Source organism: Canis lupus, chromosome 28 (assembly GCF_003254725.2).
Source record: "Canis lupus dingo isolate Sandy chromosome 28, ASM325472v2, whole genome shotgun sequence".
NCBI classification, from domain to species: Eukaryota; Metazoa; Chordata; class Mammalia; order Carnivora; family Canidae; genus Canis; species Canis lupus.
In genome coordinates, this window is record NC_064270.1 from 12652373 (window position 1) to 12669368 (window position 16996).

At 45.3% G+C, this 16996-nt stretch overlaps 1 protein-coding gene across 4 annotated transcripts; it reads right to left on the bottom strand.

The window, feature by feature from the left end:
* Positions 1-1235: 1235 nt before the first annotated feature.
* Positions 1236-11483, bottom strand: SLC25A28 (solute carrier family 25 member 28). 4 transcript variants are annotated; one of them, XM_049103513.1, is made up of 5 exons: positions 11345-11483; positions 9810-9913; positions 4622-4850; positions 3451-3507; positions 1236-2086 (listed from the first exon to the last, which is right to left on the bottom strand). In XM_049103513.1, exons 2-5 carry the CDS (start codon positions 9813-9815, stop codon positions 1569-1571), a joined length of 810 nt encoding a protein of 269 aa, XP_048959470.1. In that variant the 5' UTR covers positions 9816-9913; positions 11345-11483; the 3' UTR covers positions 1236-1568. The 4 variants fall into 4 exon arrangements, with proteins under 4 accessions (XP_048959470.1, XP_025322649.1, XP_025322646.1 ...); XM_025466864.3 differs by lacking the exon at positions 9810-9913 and having other exon boundaries at positions 11345-11479; XM_025466861.3 differs by lacking the exons at positions 9810-9913; positions 11345-11483 and adding an exon at positions 10618-10923.
* Positions 11484-16996: the final 5513 nt, after the last annotated feature.

The window sequence follows — 16996 nt, forward strand, 5'->3', positions numbered from 1 at the left end:
GCCCGGATTGTGAGCCCTACCAGGTCCCTTGCACACCGAACCCTGAACACTTCTTATTCTCTTACCTCTCTCTCTTCTAGGTCTTTGCCTAGAACATTTCCCCTCCTCTCTTCACCTAATTTGCCTTGCAGGTGTCACTTCAGATGTCACTTCCTCCAGAAGCCACCCCCAGTCACCCAAGGCCAGGCTGGGTATAATTATGCATGTTTTTGTCATTTTATCTTGTAGGTGCCTGTTTACACTGGCCTTCCTCTCCAGACAATAAGCTCCTTGAGGACTGGGATGGTTTATCATCATAATCCCAACACCAGTGTCTGACACAGAGGCACTCAGCAGTTACTGAGTGAATGAATGAATGACAGATGACATAATAAGGATGATAATGGTTGTTCTTGGAGGTAGATTTCTACTCTGTGTACTAAGGAACTTGTTAGTAACTGGTGATATCTAAACAAAGGAACAGACTAACCCACAAAGCATAGTGAAAGCCCCATCCCTGCTAGTCTCCCGACAGAGTCTAAGTAATTGTCAGGAGGGAACTTCTTCAGGAGGCAGGTTGGAGTATGTGCCCTCTGCTCATTTCTGATCTGCAGGAAGGCACAATTAGATTCACTTCTGGGAGCAAAAGATCTGGGTGGGGGTTTCAGTTCTGTACTTGCTGTGAGAACTTAAGCAAGGGGCACCCTCTCTGAGCTCTCTTTACCTGTAAAACAGAGATGATGCCTACTTCAGATTTTGTGAGAACCTAATGAAGTTGTGTATGGTACAGTACTTTGTAAAAGCCGTATGGCCAAATGAAAGATATCTTTATTTACCACGTAACCTTTAGGTCTTGCAGCTTCACTGAATAACTCTTGTTCTGCAACTACATTAGGAAACAAAGTGCCACGTGGGAAGTTTTCCTTTGGCAGGCAGAGCTGAGAGAGCAGAGATCTACTTCTTCGGTGCCACTCCATGGTCCCATGGAAAAGGCAACAGTGGGGATCAAGAGTGCCTGCGTAGCTAGGATCTGTCAGAGGTCATTGCTCCTGCCATCAGGGAGATTCCTTGGAGCCTATTACTAAGATAAAGAGAATAGGGCTCCAAAGTTTTACGTCACTGTGAAAATCAGCAAAAACCCAAACAATGGACACACTTGATAAACCTTCCCTTCGGGCCCCTCGATTTAAGCTTAAAGTCAAGAATGGTTGACAGCATTCCATCTCCCCTTTGGCAAAACAAACCCAATGAAACCATTTAATGTAAAGGCTTTTTATTAGGAACCACAGGAATGAGCTGCTTATTCCTCTATAACAGTCTAGAGCAGGTCATCAGGCCCAGGATGGAGAGGTTATCAAAGGTGCTGTGCTGTGCTTTGCTGCACTTGCTTAGGGCCTTGAAGGAAAGATGGCGACAACAGAGGTTGGCAGGAACTGGTGTTAGCCAAGACACCAACAGCCTGGGGAGAACCCTCTACCTTCCTTCCAACTCCACTCAAGGCTGGAGCATGCCAGGAGACAGAGCACGTGGCTGGAGCAGGCAGGCCGCAGCAGTGTTGAGCCCCTGGCCGCATTCTCTGCTATTTCACTTCACTTGCCTGCTCTCCACTCTTCTTGTCGTTTGGTGATTAGGTATTTGAAGAATTCATACACAGACCATGCGATGGCCGTGGAGGGGATCTGGTAAATCACTCTGGCCTGTACCCCTCGGAAGTAGGCGGTCACCCCACCTACTTGATATACCGTCCTGAAGGCACTAGCCATGCCTGTGATATGTCCTGTGATGTTTGAGTTCAAAGCCAGGGATTCCTGGGTGTTGAGCAGTGTTTTGCAAACGTCCAGTGGGGTTGTGGCAGCGGCAGCTACAGCTCCTGCACAGGCTCCAGAGAGAACGTGGGAGCTGGGGTTGTACCGTCTCTGGGGGTTAAAGTGCTCTTGCAGGAATTCATAGGTCATGAAGTGAATGGCTTGGAAGGGAACATTCATGGTTAGCTGCGTGGTGTAACTACGATAAAAGGCGCCGGCCCCTTCATTTTGCCACACTGCCCGTACACAGTCTGTCACCCGGTGATATGGTGAGTTGTACATCTGCATCCTCTGCTTGACCACTGGTGGTACCATCAACAAGAAGAAAAGAAACGATGGCAGCAATCAACCGGCGAGCAAGATTATCCAGATTCAGAGTCCCAAGTCAGCGAGTCAGCCATTGGAATGGAGAGAGAAAAAAAAAAAAATACAAGTGAACTATATGAGTCTAATACGTTAACATTTCCCTTTTTTGAGAGGGGATAGAAGGTTGATAAGGGGCCAAAAAATAATAGACTCACTTCTAGTAGGATTTCTTTAAAACCAACCAGTGAGGGATGCCTGGGTGGCTCAGTTGGCTGGGTGTCTGCCTTGGGCTCAGGTTATGATCTCAGGGTCCTGGGATCAGAGCCCCACATAGGCCTCCCTGCTTGGTGGGGAGTCCGCTTCTCCCTTTCCCTTTGCCCCTCCCCCTGCTTTTGCTCACTCTTGCTCTCTTTCTCTCAAATAAAAGCTTTAAAAAAAACAAACCAACCAATGAACACACAGAATATATGTAGGATTTAGAGACTCCAGAGAGTTTCCTTGAAAAAAGTACCTACCTCTTATTATCATCTTACCCTTTCACAAAACCCAAGACAAGAAATGATTCAGGGGCAGTGAACATAATGATGAACAGAGAGCCCTAATAATCTCAATCCTCGGGTATACAGAGCACCAAACGCTCACAACATGAAGATGTTTAATCCTCCTACAGGAGAAGAGCTACCACAACGAAAACAAAATTCTTAACCAAGAAGACTGTGGCTTTAGTTTCTAAACATCTACTTCCTCAAGTAGATACTGTGATTCAAGTCCTGGATCTTCAGCTTAGGTCTGGCCCTTTCCACATCATGGCCTTGCCTAGATAGGTAAAGAACTGCAACTTGAAGAACATGGCAACCATGCTCTCCCTCCATATTTGTTTGGGTACCTCATTTTCTACCTGAAAAGCCAAGATCCAAGCAGCCATGCAGGAACTGAGCTCTACAATTTATCCTTTCATTCCTATTTCAACCATCTTTATTCCAACAAGAAAGGCAGGATTTTTAAATGTTAAAATCCATCTTCACTTCTTTGAAGAAAAGTGAAATAATCTGTTAAATTTTCAGATGAGATTAAATCTACTACAGAGAGGACTTCCAAGAAGGCCCAGGAATAGGCGAGGTAGAGCCACATCTTTTTTCAGAGAAGCCCCAAAGACATATTAAGTCTCCCTGAATTTGCTTCCTAAGGGGCTCCTCCTCAGTACTGACAACATAGAGGGAGCGCACTCTACTGGTAAGACACGGTACCCACCAAAACCAACCTAGTGCTCTCTGGCTTTCTTCAGCAAACCAGAAATCAAGGAAAAGCCCAGAGATGCAGATGCAGCTGCCCACAGAAGGGAAGGCTGCAGAATCATTACCTTCTGCTGGATTCATGGCTGCATCATGCAGTAATGTTGCTACACACCCGGCTGCACCTGCAAAGGAGAAAACAACTGCCACATGTAAGGCCAGGAGAGGTCAAGCCATTCACTGAGGCCCCAGGGAGAAGCGGGGCAGGGCTAAGCCACAGGAGGGAGAGGGAATCTAAGAGCCAGTTCCAAAGATGGGAACCTACTGCTCCTATAACCCCGTTCTGAGAAATGAAGATATATGTACCCACTAACTTAGTAAGATCACCAGTCTACATTCTATGTATAATAGGGAGGCCAGAAATAGCCAAGTTTTATACAGCCAGATTTTATACAGTTCTGAGTATAAATGAAGTTTACACCCTAGACAGGAAGCAGACCCACTGTGGCCAAGGGATGCCAGCACCAGCTGCCTCCAGTGGAGGGAGAACATGAGGGGCATGTAGTCAGATTTGCATCACAGCATCTCATCCTCCATCCTGCTGCACCTATGCTGCACAGTCCTTCCCCAAACTCTAACATCTGTCTATCTAGGCCTTTCCTTCAGGTCCTGAAAGGCCATATCCCTCACCATTCCTCTCCACTCTCAATTTGGGTTTCAATCCTCAAGTACCAGGCTGCTGTCCCTTCCCTTACTTCCACATAACCTGCAACCCTCTGGTTTCTCTACGGAAGTCCCTTGGCCCCCACTGCAATTCACTTATTGAGGCTTGGTCATATCCTCAACAACACAAACTGCCTCTGGTCAGTTAGGATCCTGAAAAATGAGGCAAAGATCTGGGGTTCCATTAATGTCTTCCTTGGGCAGCTGGGTCACCTCTTATTCTGCCCTGAGGGACAGGACACCACCCAACTATCAAGAAATACACAACTGGGGGGGGGGGTAGTTTTGTGTGTCTCCACATTACCAGGGCATTAGTAGTTGATGCAGGGAGATGAAAAGAGTCGAGCTGGTAGGTAAGGAAAGATACTGTAACTTTGTTGAGGTGCCCCAAAGAGAGGGGTGGGTTGAAGTAGCCCGTTGTCTGAGAACATCAGGTTTGGAAGTCCCTCCCCTATAATCTGGCCTACCCCAGCCCAGAGCTTCAGCTCCAAACCATGCTGAGACTGGAAAGCATGGACAGCAGCAAAGCCCAGAGAGTTGAGAAAGTGGGGGAACCAGCACAGGAAGGCTCAATACCGTTGGCAATATGGCTATTGCCCCCAGGATGGATTACATCACTCAATGTCTTTTTTAACTTTTCATAGCAGGCAAAATAGAGGGCATGGGCAGGCCCTGCGCCTGTTGCTGTGACGTTCAGCCCCCGCATAGGCCTCCACAGGCCCTCCGTTCGTATAATCCTCCAGAGTGCCTCCAACACATTTCGATAGCGGGCGGCTGGGTCAGGCTGTAGGCTTTGCATCCGGGTCTGGAATTACAGAAAGAAGTGCAGCGTCAGCAATGCCAACTCCTCATTCAACTTCCCAACTTCAACACTAAGGCTGTGGGTACTTCTATGTGGAATCGTGCCAACGTGCAGGAGTGCTCCCTGGTATCCAATTTTACTTTCTTCCAAATCTGTGTCTAGTCTTTCCACAGCTTGGACCTTTCTTTTGCTAGTCATCTATCAGGGGAACACTGTTCTTGTGAATAGGATATTCTGAGAATATCACTGCTTGGGAAGGATCCTTGAACTCTGAAATGATTCATAGCCCCAGCAACAAATATCAAGCCTGTGTTTCAGAAGTTGCATTTGTACTGTAATAAACTCAGGCCAAGAGTTCTTTGCAAATGGATTCTACAGTCAACTATTTACTGTCTACAACATACTTTATGCATTATTTCTGGAGATTGATCCTAGGTCTGCTTCCTGACCACACACTACACTAATGAGATGACAGCTCATCCTTTGTTATATCCTTGATGATTATCTGAGTTTCCCGGATTATTTGGCATTGGCAGCTGGGCCTGTAGGTTAAACTCTTGGCAGAGATAGCATTTGTAATCAATGCTGCTCTAATTTCCTGGGAAAGAGCATTTACCTTGAAACCATGAAGGATGGAAAGCAACCTAGACTGAAGGAATTTTCAGATTTCTAATATAAACTGAATGAACCCCCAAATTGGCATCACTAATATTAGTCTTCATGAAACATAAACCTTGGAATTTCCAGAGAATTCAATGACTGGTACAGAATACATGGTGGACACTTTGTATGATGTTCCTGGACAAAGTTGGGTTGAAATTTGGAAAATTAATCTTTTCGAAACATTCCCCAAATCATGGACCCTCAGAAGACGGGTGGGTCTCCTAACGAAAATCCTGTCTGTTTGATCCATTTTAAGATTAAAGTAGTATGGAAACTAACGATATAAAATCAATGTCTAGTGGCTGGAATAGAGTAAGCACTTAAGATTTGTTTGTTGAATGAATTAAAGAACAAATGAATCTTAGCTGTCTGCACCAGTTCACAAAGTAAAAAGTAGGCTATTAGTCGGTAGGGGCAACTAATGCCCAAGTATAGTTTAAATTCCTACTTCATTCCAATTACTGATTCAGTTTGAATTTAAAAGCTTAAACTTTCCTTTTGGCCATCTGGAATCTAAGACTATTGCCTCTTCTCAAGAGCACAGGAGGAAAAAAACTAACCAGATTAACAGGTCCTAGTTAGCTGCAAGCCATACACATTCCTCTAAAGTTATTTTCTCCTGTTCATTACCAACAAAGAACTGGAAGCTTAAAAGCTTAATTACTATAAGTTCAGTCAGAAATACTGTATCACTTATTACAGTTTGACACATTCGTTCTACTTCTCAAAAAAAAAAAAAAAACACCCCATAAATTTCTGATAAAGGATATGCTTACGAATCTCTCATATCACCCAGGAGTATAGAATCCATTATTCAGTCACTACAGGTCTTTGCTGGCTATGGCTGCTGGTAAAGATAAACTGGGCCTGGTAGCTTTACAATGATTTGTTTCCATAGGTTTGTTCGAAACTAATCTCATATAAGGAGAATGTTCAGAAGTTGCATTGCTTTGCTGAAGTCAGTGGCATTATTTAGGCAACCAGGCTTCAAAGGCCTGGCCTCAGAGACCTGGAACCTTTCACTGCCAAGAGAAACCTGGACTGAAAGTTACTCTGAACATTTTATACACACCTCTAAATCTAACTCACAGTTCTACCTCTACCCTTATGGAAAGGACCCAGGCATAAGCTATGCCAAATATAAAAATGAATATGGCTTTGAAGAAAAGCCAAATGAACTAATAGGGAGATAAGTGGCTTTGTAACTGGCAAGCCATATTTGACTCAGAAAGCCTGAGTATGAGCCCCTGCTTTGCTAGATGTGTAGTTTTGGATGTCACTTAACCTGAATTTCAGTGCTGTCATCTAAAACATGAGATTAAGAATGGCTCATGGGGCTGTTGCAGGGATTCAAAGAGGGCATGTAAAAGCCATTGGTAATTTATGAAGCACTAGAAATATAAGGCTTTTTATTGTATTCAAACAAGAGTCTTGGAAATATTTGTTTATATCTTAGAATTTATAGGTCATGGCAGCATTGTGTCTTGTTTACATCATTTCACAAATGTGCATGGGCAACTAACTGGATCTTAGCCACTAGTAAATCAAGTTTAATTTTTTATTTTTTGTTTTTACTTTATAGTTTCTCTGTGGCTATAATGATTTTTATGTTCAGCTATTAATCTGAAGGTCATGTTTAGGAATGAGCACTATCGTAAAATGCTGTGCTTTGCTTGGCTCTGGAAATCTATTTCTGGGAGGCTGTATGGAAGGCTAAGAGTCAGACTGGGTTCAAATAATGACTGTGCCACTTGCTTCCTTTTCTTTATCTGTAAAATAATGAAAATGGTATATACTTCATGAAATTGCTTCTCAAGGATTAAATGAATAAATATATGTCAAGGCACATCAGTTAGTGCTTGGCAGTAAGAACAATTACCATTTATTGAATAATAATTATTATTATTAGATACAAGAAAGTAAAATAAGCCAATGTTTCCATTTCCTAACCTTTCATTGGTGAATGTGTATAGATAACCATTTACCTCTGGAGTTTGGAAAAGATTTATTTCCCTTTGCCCTTTCTCTCTTTATTATGTAAGTAGATTATTTATGTCACCATTATGGAGCCAAAAAGTAGCACCTTGGTGACAGGTGGGTACTTAGATGATTTTGAGAAGAGTTCTAACTACTTTGGTTGTCGAGCCTACCCCCATAGATAAAGTCTGGTATTTGCCTCTGAGAATGAGAAAAGGAAAACTGGAATATATTTGGGCTCCCAAACCTCCCTATTATGACCATGTAAATAGTTGGCTGAGTAACTATGGCCTAGAGAGATTATGCTAGGTTCCTCCCAAGGATATTTTAAATCAACTTGACCCTGATAAGTGGCTGGGGTGCACAGGCTTGCATGCCAAGAGGCAATGTCAACTTTCATTTGCAAACACCGTGGTTACTGTTGAGGCTCCAACACAGATACCTGCCTCTAGTCTTAGGGACCGTTGGGCTGCTCTTCTTCTCCACCATCATTTATGGTAAAAGAGGAACTAGGAAGCCCTGGGACAAGTGAACTGGGAAGTCCTTACAGAAGGATGAAATTTGAATTTTACTTTTCCTGTCTGCATAACAATGTCTAACAAGCTACTGACACTAAATCCTACTGGTCTCACCTAGTTGTTCCCTCTAGTCACTTAAATCCTAGCATTAATGGCAAATGAAAATGATTCTTCTAAAATGAGCTTCTGTATCTTTGAAGACTCTTGAGCATTTTTTCCCTCCAGATCAAATAATTATTTAATATAGGGCTTTGAGCCATGACTGTAATGCTGTATGACTAATTTTTTTAAAACAAACATTTCAAAGTTTATGTAAATGAATAAGAACTGTTCTTGAAAACAGTTACCTTGGCAGGCTAGAAGTAACTTATTCCAGCAATGCTGTGATTATGCAAAATATTTCTGGAACTCCTCTTTCAGAAGTGTTCCCTCAATGGGTTTGTCAGCCTCAAGAATAAGTCAGTCCCCCTGCTTTCTGGTCCTACCTTCTCTTGGACTCCAATAAGTATTACCCATTTTGATCTTCTACCTTATCTGTCATTTTTTTATTCCGAATGGTCTGTTACAAAAAAGAAAGAAAGAAAGAAAGAAAGAAAGAAAGAAAGAAAGAAAGAAAGAAAGAAAGAAAGAAAGAAAGAAAGAAAGAAAGAAAGAAAGAAAGAAAGAAAGAAAGAAGAAAAGAAACTATTTTGTCACAGGGCAAAGATTTGCCCTCTACAAGAACATGCACCAAAATATTCTAGAGCCATTTCTAACAGAGAGATCTATAAAATATTTTGCAGCAGCATAACATTATGTAAAGATATGGAATAAGGAAAAAAAAAAGATGGAATAAAGAGACTGCCTCCCAAGGTAATAGGACAACACTTAAGTTGATAAGTTACAGTAAGTAATATCTCTAAGCTGGTCACATTATTACATTGTATTTTGCAAGTCATTAAATAATTTTCATTGCTTTCCTTGATCTAGTTTTCATTTAAACATAGCACCCGAGACTCTGCTCTCTACTCATAGTCTAAGTATCGTGAAGTTAGTTTACTTTGCAGTTAGGTCATTTTCATTTTTGGATATATACCATTAACAACTCACAGTCATTCAACCTAGACTTTATTACATAAATGTCTGAATCTTTCTTTTTTATTTGTACTTATCCACTTTACATTTTAATACTGCTAGAGCATTAACCATTGCCTTACTTCTCTCACAGTAGATTTTACTGTTTATTTCTATTTCTCTCAATTGACAAGGGTATGTAAAATTCTAACATCTATTTTAACCAAGTGCATTTACCAGTTTCAATAGGTGTGGCCGTTGGTAGGAGTTGCTTTGCACTGTGCTAGAAAGCTATCAACTCAATGTCATTCACAAAGCTTAATGAGCACTTTCCTCGTTTCCTTTTCCACACTAATGAAAACGTGTGAGAGTGCCAGAACCACGGAGAAGCAGTATTGAGTTGTATTTCCCAACTCAATACTCTCTCCTTTTGAACCTGTAACATTTTCCTAATTTGAGAAGAAAACACATGTCAAGGAGCTGTGAGGATACTATTACTCCTAACATGTAAAGGAAGCATCAGTCTCTGTCAATTCATTTATTTCAACAGTCCCCTTGAATTTACTTTTCATTCAATCTAGTCCTCGCTTTTAGGGGTTGGAACCTTTGCTAGAGCACAAGAATGAGAACTATAAAGAACAATCCGTTCCGTCTTCACCTAGCTTTCTTCAGAGGCACCTGACTTCTTTACCCACTAATCAGTCTGCTTGGTTGGGGTTGCAATTAGTTTTTACTTTCACAGGAATCCTACCTTCATGTTGACCCTGTTTCATTTTCTTCACTCGTACATCTACTCTTCAATATCATCATGCTTCCCTTCTAGGCAGCTTTCCTCTTTTTGTCAACTTTAGGTGGCTAAAGAAATAACACTGTCAGGTCCGTCTCTCGTTTGGGGGGCTGGTGTGCTCCCTGCACCTACGAAATCCTAATCCCGGCTTAGTTTTTATGTTCAGGAAATAGGTGGAGTATCATGCTTGCTGCAGAGAAACCGAAACCTTTTCCTGAACATGGTCTTTCCCAAATTGTTTCCAGCCTGGAACTATGAATTCTGACTGAACAATGATTTCTAGTCACTCATAGGTTAGGAGAGAGATTTCAGATTTCGGTACCTGCCCCATCACTTTTAAGGGAAGACACAGTAAGAAGCTGGTAAAAGCACTCGCCCAGAGAGCATCTCAAGCCGTTAAGATCCTATGCAGGGTCTGATTCACTCCAGTTGGCTTCACCTTAATCAGACTGGTAGCACTTACCTGTTCCATCCCATCCCACCCTATTCCTGTTTAGTCCCAGCTAGGATCCAGGGCTTTGGCTGACAGGTTTTCTTTCCACAGTCCCGATTCAGAGCTCACTGACGGTTAGAAATGGGTCCTGGTTCCTGGCTGGGTTCAGTTCCCAGCCGGGACCTTGCTTGCATGAAGTATCGGTCGATTCGTGTGGTGATGGCAGGAGCCAGGAAGAAACCCATGTCGGCTCCGGCTGCCGGCCGGGATCCTGGCTCCGGACAGGACCCAGGGGTCGGGTCAGCCCCAGGTCGGATTCGGAGCCGGTCCAGGTCTCACCTTGACGCAGTCGATGGGATACATCACGCAGTGCTCCAGGATCCCTGCCACGGCGCCCGCCACCATGTGCGTGGTGACAGTGGCTCCAGCCGGCAGCGCCTCGTAGTCCGGGCCGGAGTCCGGATCCTGCCGTACTGGGGGCCTGCAGGCCCCGGCCTCCCCGCCGCCGGCCCCCCGGCCCACGCCCCGCTGCAGCCACCCGTCCAGCAGCGCCGACTCCCCGGGGCTCCGCCCCGGCCCAGCCGCCGGCCCCCCCGCCACACCGCCAGCACCCCGCCCCTCCAACTCCATCCACCCGGGCCAGCTGCGGCGCCCACCCTCGCCGCCGCTGCCGCTGCCGCCACCGCCCCCCGGCCCCGTGGTGTCCGCCTCAGGCGCGGCCCAGAGAGCCCGGGGCCTCCGGCTCCCGCTTGGCCCGCGGACACGCCCCTCAGCCAGCCATTGGTGCAGCCGCCAAGTTAGCCCCGCCCCCTTGCTTACGAAGGAAAAATAGGTCCTTGGTATTGGAGAAGTTGCCTGTCACTCCTCCGCCCTGCTGCGTTGCTACGGCTTAGGTCCCACCCCTTCCCCTTTGATCTTGGAAGCTTCTTGTTTATTGGCCATTGATTGGCCAACATCTAAGAACGACCCGCCCACCGACTTTTCTGGAGGGCGGGAGAAACTTTAGGGCTGAACTTTGATAGGCTCAACCACTCTTGATATTTTGACCGCGACCATTGGGCCTCACCACGTCGGGATCCGATTGGCTACGGGGAGAGAGCGGAGAGCCCAGGGGCGAGAGAGACCGGATTTGGGGCCCAGACTGGCTGCTGGGGAGCCTGTGGGTGCTGCACGCCGGCTCCTCTCGTGGAGGGGGTGGGGCGGCGCCAGGCCCTCAAGGTCAAACCGCTGCAGTCAGCCGTTGGGACCTGCGTTCGAGCGCCGGCGCCGGCCCCGGCCCGAGTTCTGTTCCCGCGGGATCTCGGGCTGGCGTGAGGTGGAGCCCGCTTGGGTCGGGTATCCCCTGGCGCGGCCCGCGGGCCTGTCCGGGAAGCTGTTGCGACACGCGGGCGGAGGCCCGTGGCCTGCGGCTGGATCCGGCGTTCTGTCCCCTCCTACCCCCGGGCCGCGCGCGAGCCGCCTCCCGAGGGCCCCGCGCGCGCCGCCCCGGGCTCGCGCCCGAAGTCGCCCAGGAAAGCCCGCTGGCGCCGGCCCCGCGCCAGGCCGAGAGCCGGAGGCCGGACGGAGATGTCGAAACCGGGCGGCGGGATTCGGAGGTGACAGGCGGAGAGGCGGGTCCGGAAGCAGCTGCCCCAGCAGCGCGGCGAGGGTGGCGACTGCGGAGAAGCTCGGCCCTCCGGCTTTCCCCTGCGGACGCGCTGACGGTCACCCCTGCCGCGTGGTGGCTGCCGCTTGCGAGAGGCCCGCGGCGCGTCCCGGGCGGCTCGCCGGAGTTTGAGAGGGGCACTCGCCGGTTAAGGCACGACGCCGGCGGTGCCCGGCGCGAGCACCGCCTCCGCCTCCGCCTCCGCCTCCGCCTCCCGCGCCGGCACGTGGCGGGGGAGCTGCACGCGGGCGCCCGGCTCGGTCCGCCTGCCTCCGCCTCCCTTCCCGGCAGCGCTGGCACGAGCCTCCCCGGGGGTTCCCAGCGCTCCCCGATCACGGGGCTCGCCCAGATGATGATGCAGCTGTGAACTTGCCCATCTCGTTTACAAGTGTACGTCTGTTCCATTTACAGAGCTTTCCTTGCTCTAAATACGGAAGAGGCTTTACTTTTCTTCCTCTTCTTCTTCTTCTTGAAACCTTAGCCTTTCTCTGGGCCTCCGAGGGTTTTTGTTTTTAACTGATTTTCTCACCTATTCGCTTCCTCCTCACCAGTACTTATTAACCTTTGGGGAAATAACGAAACTACAAATCCTTTCCCGTCCACTTCCCACTCCCCGTGCATGTAGGGGTCCGTTCTTCAGGTTAAGAATCCTACATCTTCCCTCTTCTGTAGCTCGCATCCCTGAGTAGGTCTCCCCAACAGAAAACCACTCGGTCCTGCTAGGGCACTCATTTCCTCTACTGCCGAACTACTCCAGTAATGAGCTTTTTCTCCTTAACCCCTACATTTTTACCCCTTTATTCAGTGGTCACAAATGACCTTTCCGAATGCAATCGTCTTTTTCTTATTTCTTCTTGCCCCCACTGACCCATCCCTCACTGAATTTTTTTTTTTTTTTCCTCGCTAGGAACCACTGTATTCTACGTTTTAGATTTCTCGGTCTCCTGCCCTTCTCTACCCGCTGAGGGAAAACATTCCTAAAGGTTTAATGCTTCTTGTTCATCTTTAATACCTTAAAGAACCTTACCATTCCAACTCTGTTTTCACCACTGGACTTGTATTTCCCTCCTCGAATACCTTTTTGTTTTCTTAAATTTAAACGTACAGTGCAATATTGGTTTCTGGAGTAGAATTCAGTTATTCATCACTTACAATGGTGCTTATCACATCAAGTGTCCTTGTAAATACCTATCACCTGTCTAGCCCACACGCCTCCCTCCATCAATCCTGTTTGTTCTCTATTGTTGGGTCTCTTATGCCTTGCTTTCCTCTCCTATTTTTCTTTTTCCCCTTCCAATATGTCCATCTATTTTCTTAAATTCCACATAGGAGTGAGATCATATGGTATTTGTCTTTCTCTGACTTGATTTCACTGAGCATAATACACTTTAGCTCCACTTATGTCATTGCAAATGGCAAGATTTCATTCTTTTTCATGACCAAGTAATATTCCATTGTATATGTAAACAGTGTCTTTTTTTTTTTTTAAGATTTTAATTATTCATGAGAGAGACACAGAGGCAGAGGGAGCTTGATGTGAGACTCGATCCCAGGACCCCAGGATCATAACCTGGGCCAAAGGCAGATGTCAACCACTGAGCCACCCAGGTGCCCCAAACTATGTCCTTTTTAACCATTCATTAGTTGATGAATATTTGAGCTCTCTTTATAGTTTGGCTATTGTTAATCATGCTGCTATAAACATCAAGGTGCATGTGTCCCTTAGAATCTGTTTCTTTATCCTTTGGGTAAATACCTAGTAGTGCAATTGCTGAATTAGTAGTTCCATTTTTAACTTTTTGAGGAACTTACATAGTGTTTTCCAGAGTGGCTGCACCAGTTTGCATTCCCACCAAGAGTGCAAGAGGGTTCCCCTTTCTCTGCATCCTCACCAACACCTGTTGTTTCTTGTGTTAATTTTAGCCATCCTGGCAGGTGTAAGGTGGTATTTCATCATGGTGTTGATTTGTATTTCCCTGATGATGAGTGACGTTGACCATCTTTTGTTAACCATTTGGATGTCTTTTTTGGAAATGTGTCTATTCATGTCTTCGTCCCATTTCTTAACTGGGTTTCTTGGTGTTGGGAAGACCAAGTATGCACCAAGTTGCATACTTAACTGAACTTTCCATGTGAACATTCAGTAAATATTTATTGAGTACCAGTTCTGTGCCTTGTACTGTACTTGAGGCTGGTGACACAGGACACAGTCTGTGGAGTTCTCATAGAGCTTACTTTTTAATGAGGGGAGGGGGATAGACAAAAATACCAATTAGCTCTAGGTACTATTCTGATAACTAAAATAGGGAGGTGTGATAAAGTGTGACTAGGTGGCTACATTTATTGGACCAGGGAAAGCCTTTCTGAGATGACATTAAGTGACAGGCAGGAGATTATGATGAACTCAAAGAACTCCTTTAACTCAAAGTTAAATGAACTTATGCATTCCAGAAGATACAGTAGGTACAACAACCCTAAGGTGAGAATAAGGTTGGTGAATGAAGGAACAGAAAGTCAGTGTGGCTGGAGCATGGTGAGAGAAAGGGGAAGTGACAAAGGACAAGATTGGAAAGATAGAGGGTGAACATCCACTTTAATTTCTGACTTGGCATGTTCATTCCAAACTTAGCCTTTCCACTTCCCACCCCAACCAGTTCCTCCAAAATTTTTCTTTTCTACCCAATTAGACTCTAAACCTAGGAGTCTTCTGTAGCTACCCTTCAGAAATCTGAAATGTCTCTTTTGTTTGTGCTGTCCTTTTCTTTCCTATTGATATACATTCCCAATATCTGATTCCTTCACATCTATATTGTAATAACCTTTGAATGTCCTCACCACCTCTGGCTTTATCAGTATTTTCATTCTCATCCTTCCAGGTACATGGTAGGATTGTTCTTCCCATCTCCTTAAAAGTAGGCGTGGCCATGGACTTGCTTTGACTGATGAAATGTGTGAGAAGCATGAGGGCCACACACTTAACTTTTCCTGCCCTGTGACTGGTGATGTTTAAAAGGCCCCATCAGCCTGGGGCCCTGGTGAGAATAATGAAGCAAAGTCGCCTTCTTGCCACCTCCTTCTTCCCAGATGGACTTTCAGCATGAGTAAGAAATAATCTGTTTTTTTTTTTTTTTAATATTTTATTTATTTATTTATGATAGTCATACAGAGAGAGAGAGAGGCAGAGACACAGGCAGAGGGAGAAGCAGGCTCCATGCACCGGGAGCCCGATGTGGGACTCGATCCCGGGTCTCCAGGATCGCGCCCTGGGCCAAAGGCAGGCGCCAAACCGCTGCGCCACCCAGGGATCCCTAATCTTTGTTTTTAAAGCAGAGTTTAGGATTATTCCATAGCAAAATCTCGCCTAGTGCTGCTCAGACTTAAATGTGATATTAGTCACCTGAGGAATTTTTTAAAATGCAGATTATAATTCTGTGGTGGGGCCTGAGATTCTGTATTTCTTACAAATCCCCAGGTGATGCTGATGCTGTTAGGCCCTAGATCACACTTCAGCATAACACTTCACATAAACCCGCCCTGATTATATAATATACCACTCAACACATCTATGCTACACTACAATCTCACCTGCACTTAAACTTCCCTAAAAAACAAATTAGCAAACAAAGAAACAAGTTTCTCGGAGATACATGCTTTATAAACTCTCAGTATCTCCCATACCTGCAGCTCCTCAGTCAGGCATTGCAGAATTTTATTCTATTCCTAGGACAATCATTTTCCATATTCTATCTGTCTTTTTCTTTTCTACCTCTACCTATGAGACTACTCATTGTCTCACTATTGAGTCTCATTTTCTTTAGTAATAGAAACTCTGGGTTTTAGCCTGGAACTAAAAGCCCAGCTGAAGTCCATATTTCCTCCAGCTCCCCCCACAGCTAGTATTAGCTATGTGACTAAGTTGTAGCTAATGGGACGTGAGTGTAAGTGGTGTGTGAAACATCTGGATTCTGTCTTTAAAAAGAAAAGATTATGGGGGCACCTGGGTGGCTCAGTTGGTTAACCATCTGACTTTAGCTCAGGTCATGATCTCAGGGTCCTGGGATCAAGCCCGCAGTCAGGCTTCACACTGAGTGAGGAGTCTGCTTGTCCCTCTGCCCCTCCTTCCAGCTTGTATTCTCTCTCTCTTCTCTCTCAAATAAAATCTTTAATAAAAATAAATAAAAGGAAAGATTATGTTCTCTGAGTATTTTTTCCCATGTTCTCCCTTCTTATCATTTAGAATACAGACCCAGAAGACATCAGTAATTTTTGGCCATGAGACAAGGCCCATATCTGAGGTAGCAGAACAAAGGGTAGAAGAAACCTGCTGCGTTAGGTTTCTTAGTAGTACCTTTGGACTACTGTTTTTGTACATGAGAGAACCTGTTTAAGTAGTTGCTGTTAGCCTGAATCTTTGTTACAGCATCATGTTCAGGATGTGAGAACATCCTAGAACCCTAGAATGCATTTCACCCTTTGTTCTTATCAAAATTCTCATTCTTGAAGGTCCAAAACAAGTCCCACTGTTCCTTCCAGCTTACATTACCATTACCGCCTTTCCCTAAACCCCTATCCCATGTGACCATATGAGGAATGAGTGTTATACAGAATGAGGTTGATTCCAGCAGCCACATGTGAAAATAAGACTTTCTTTACAGTCACTTAAAAAGAAATGGGTTCCTAAATTATGAAGAATAGACTCAGAGCTGTGGAAAGTCAGATGGGGTGAGGACAGTAAGGACAGAACGGATGAGAAGGCATCATGTGTTTGAGCAGAATAAACTGGAGCACATATATGGGAAGATGTTCCAACAGGTGCGTGGGAACAGTTCCAAGGGGATCAATTTGTTACTCCTTGTCATCTGCATGTTTGCTAAAATTCATCTGAGAAAGTAATGGAGGCATCTCTCCTTTATTTCCTCCTGTTTCTCTGTCCTCCCACCTGAGGAAAGAAGGGTAACCTCATGTATCCATCTTTTTTTTTTCTTTTAAGATTTTATTTATTTATTCATGAGAGACACAGAGACGTAGGCAGAGGGAGAAGCAGCCTCTATGCAGGAGCCCAATGTGGGACTC

Bases quoted from the DNA above. Each gene is read 5' to 3' on its own strand.
- SLC25A28 (XM_025466861.3), bottom strand. From the start codon at position 10,908: ATGGAGTTGGAGGGGCGGGGTGCTGGCGGTGTGGCGGGGGGGCCGGCG. The intron at 3,508-4,621 runs GTATTGAGCCTT...TCTCCTTTGCAG, and splicing joins CAATAGCCATATTGCCAACG to GTGCAGCCGGGTGTGTAGCA. The intron at 2,087-3,450 runs GTAATGATTCTG...TGGTACCACCAG, and splicing joins AGCCATGAATCCAGCAGAAG to TGGTCAAGCAGAGGATGCAG.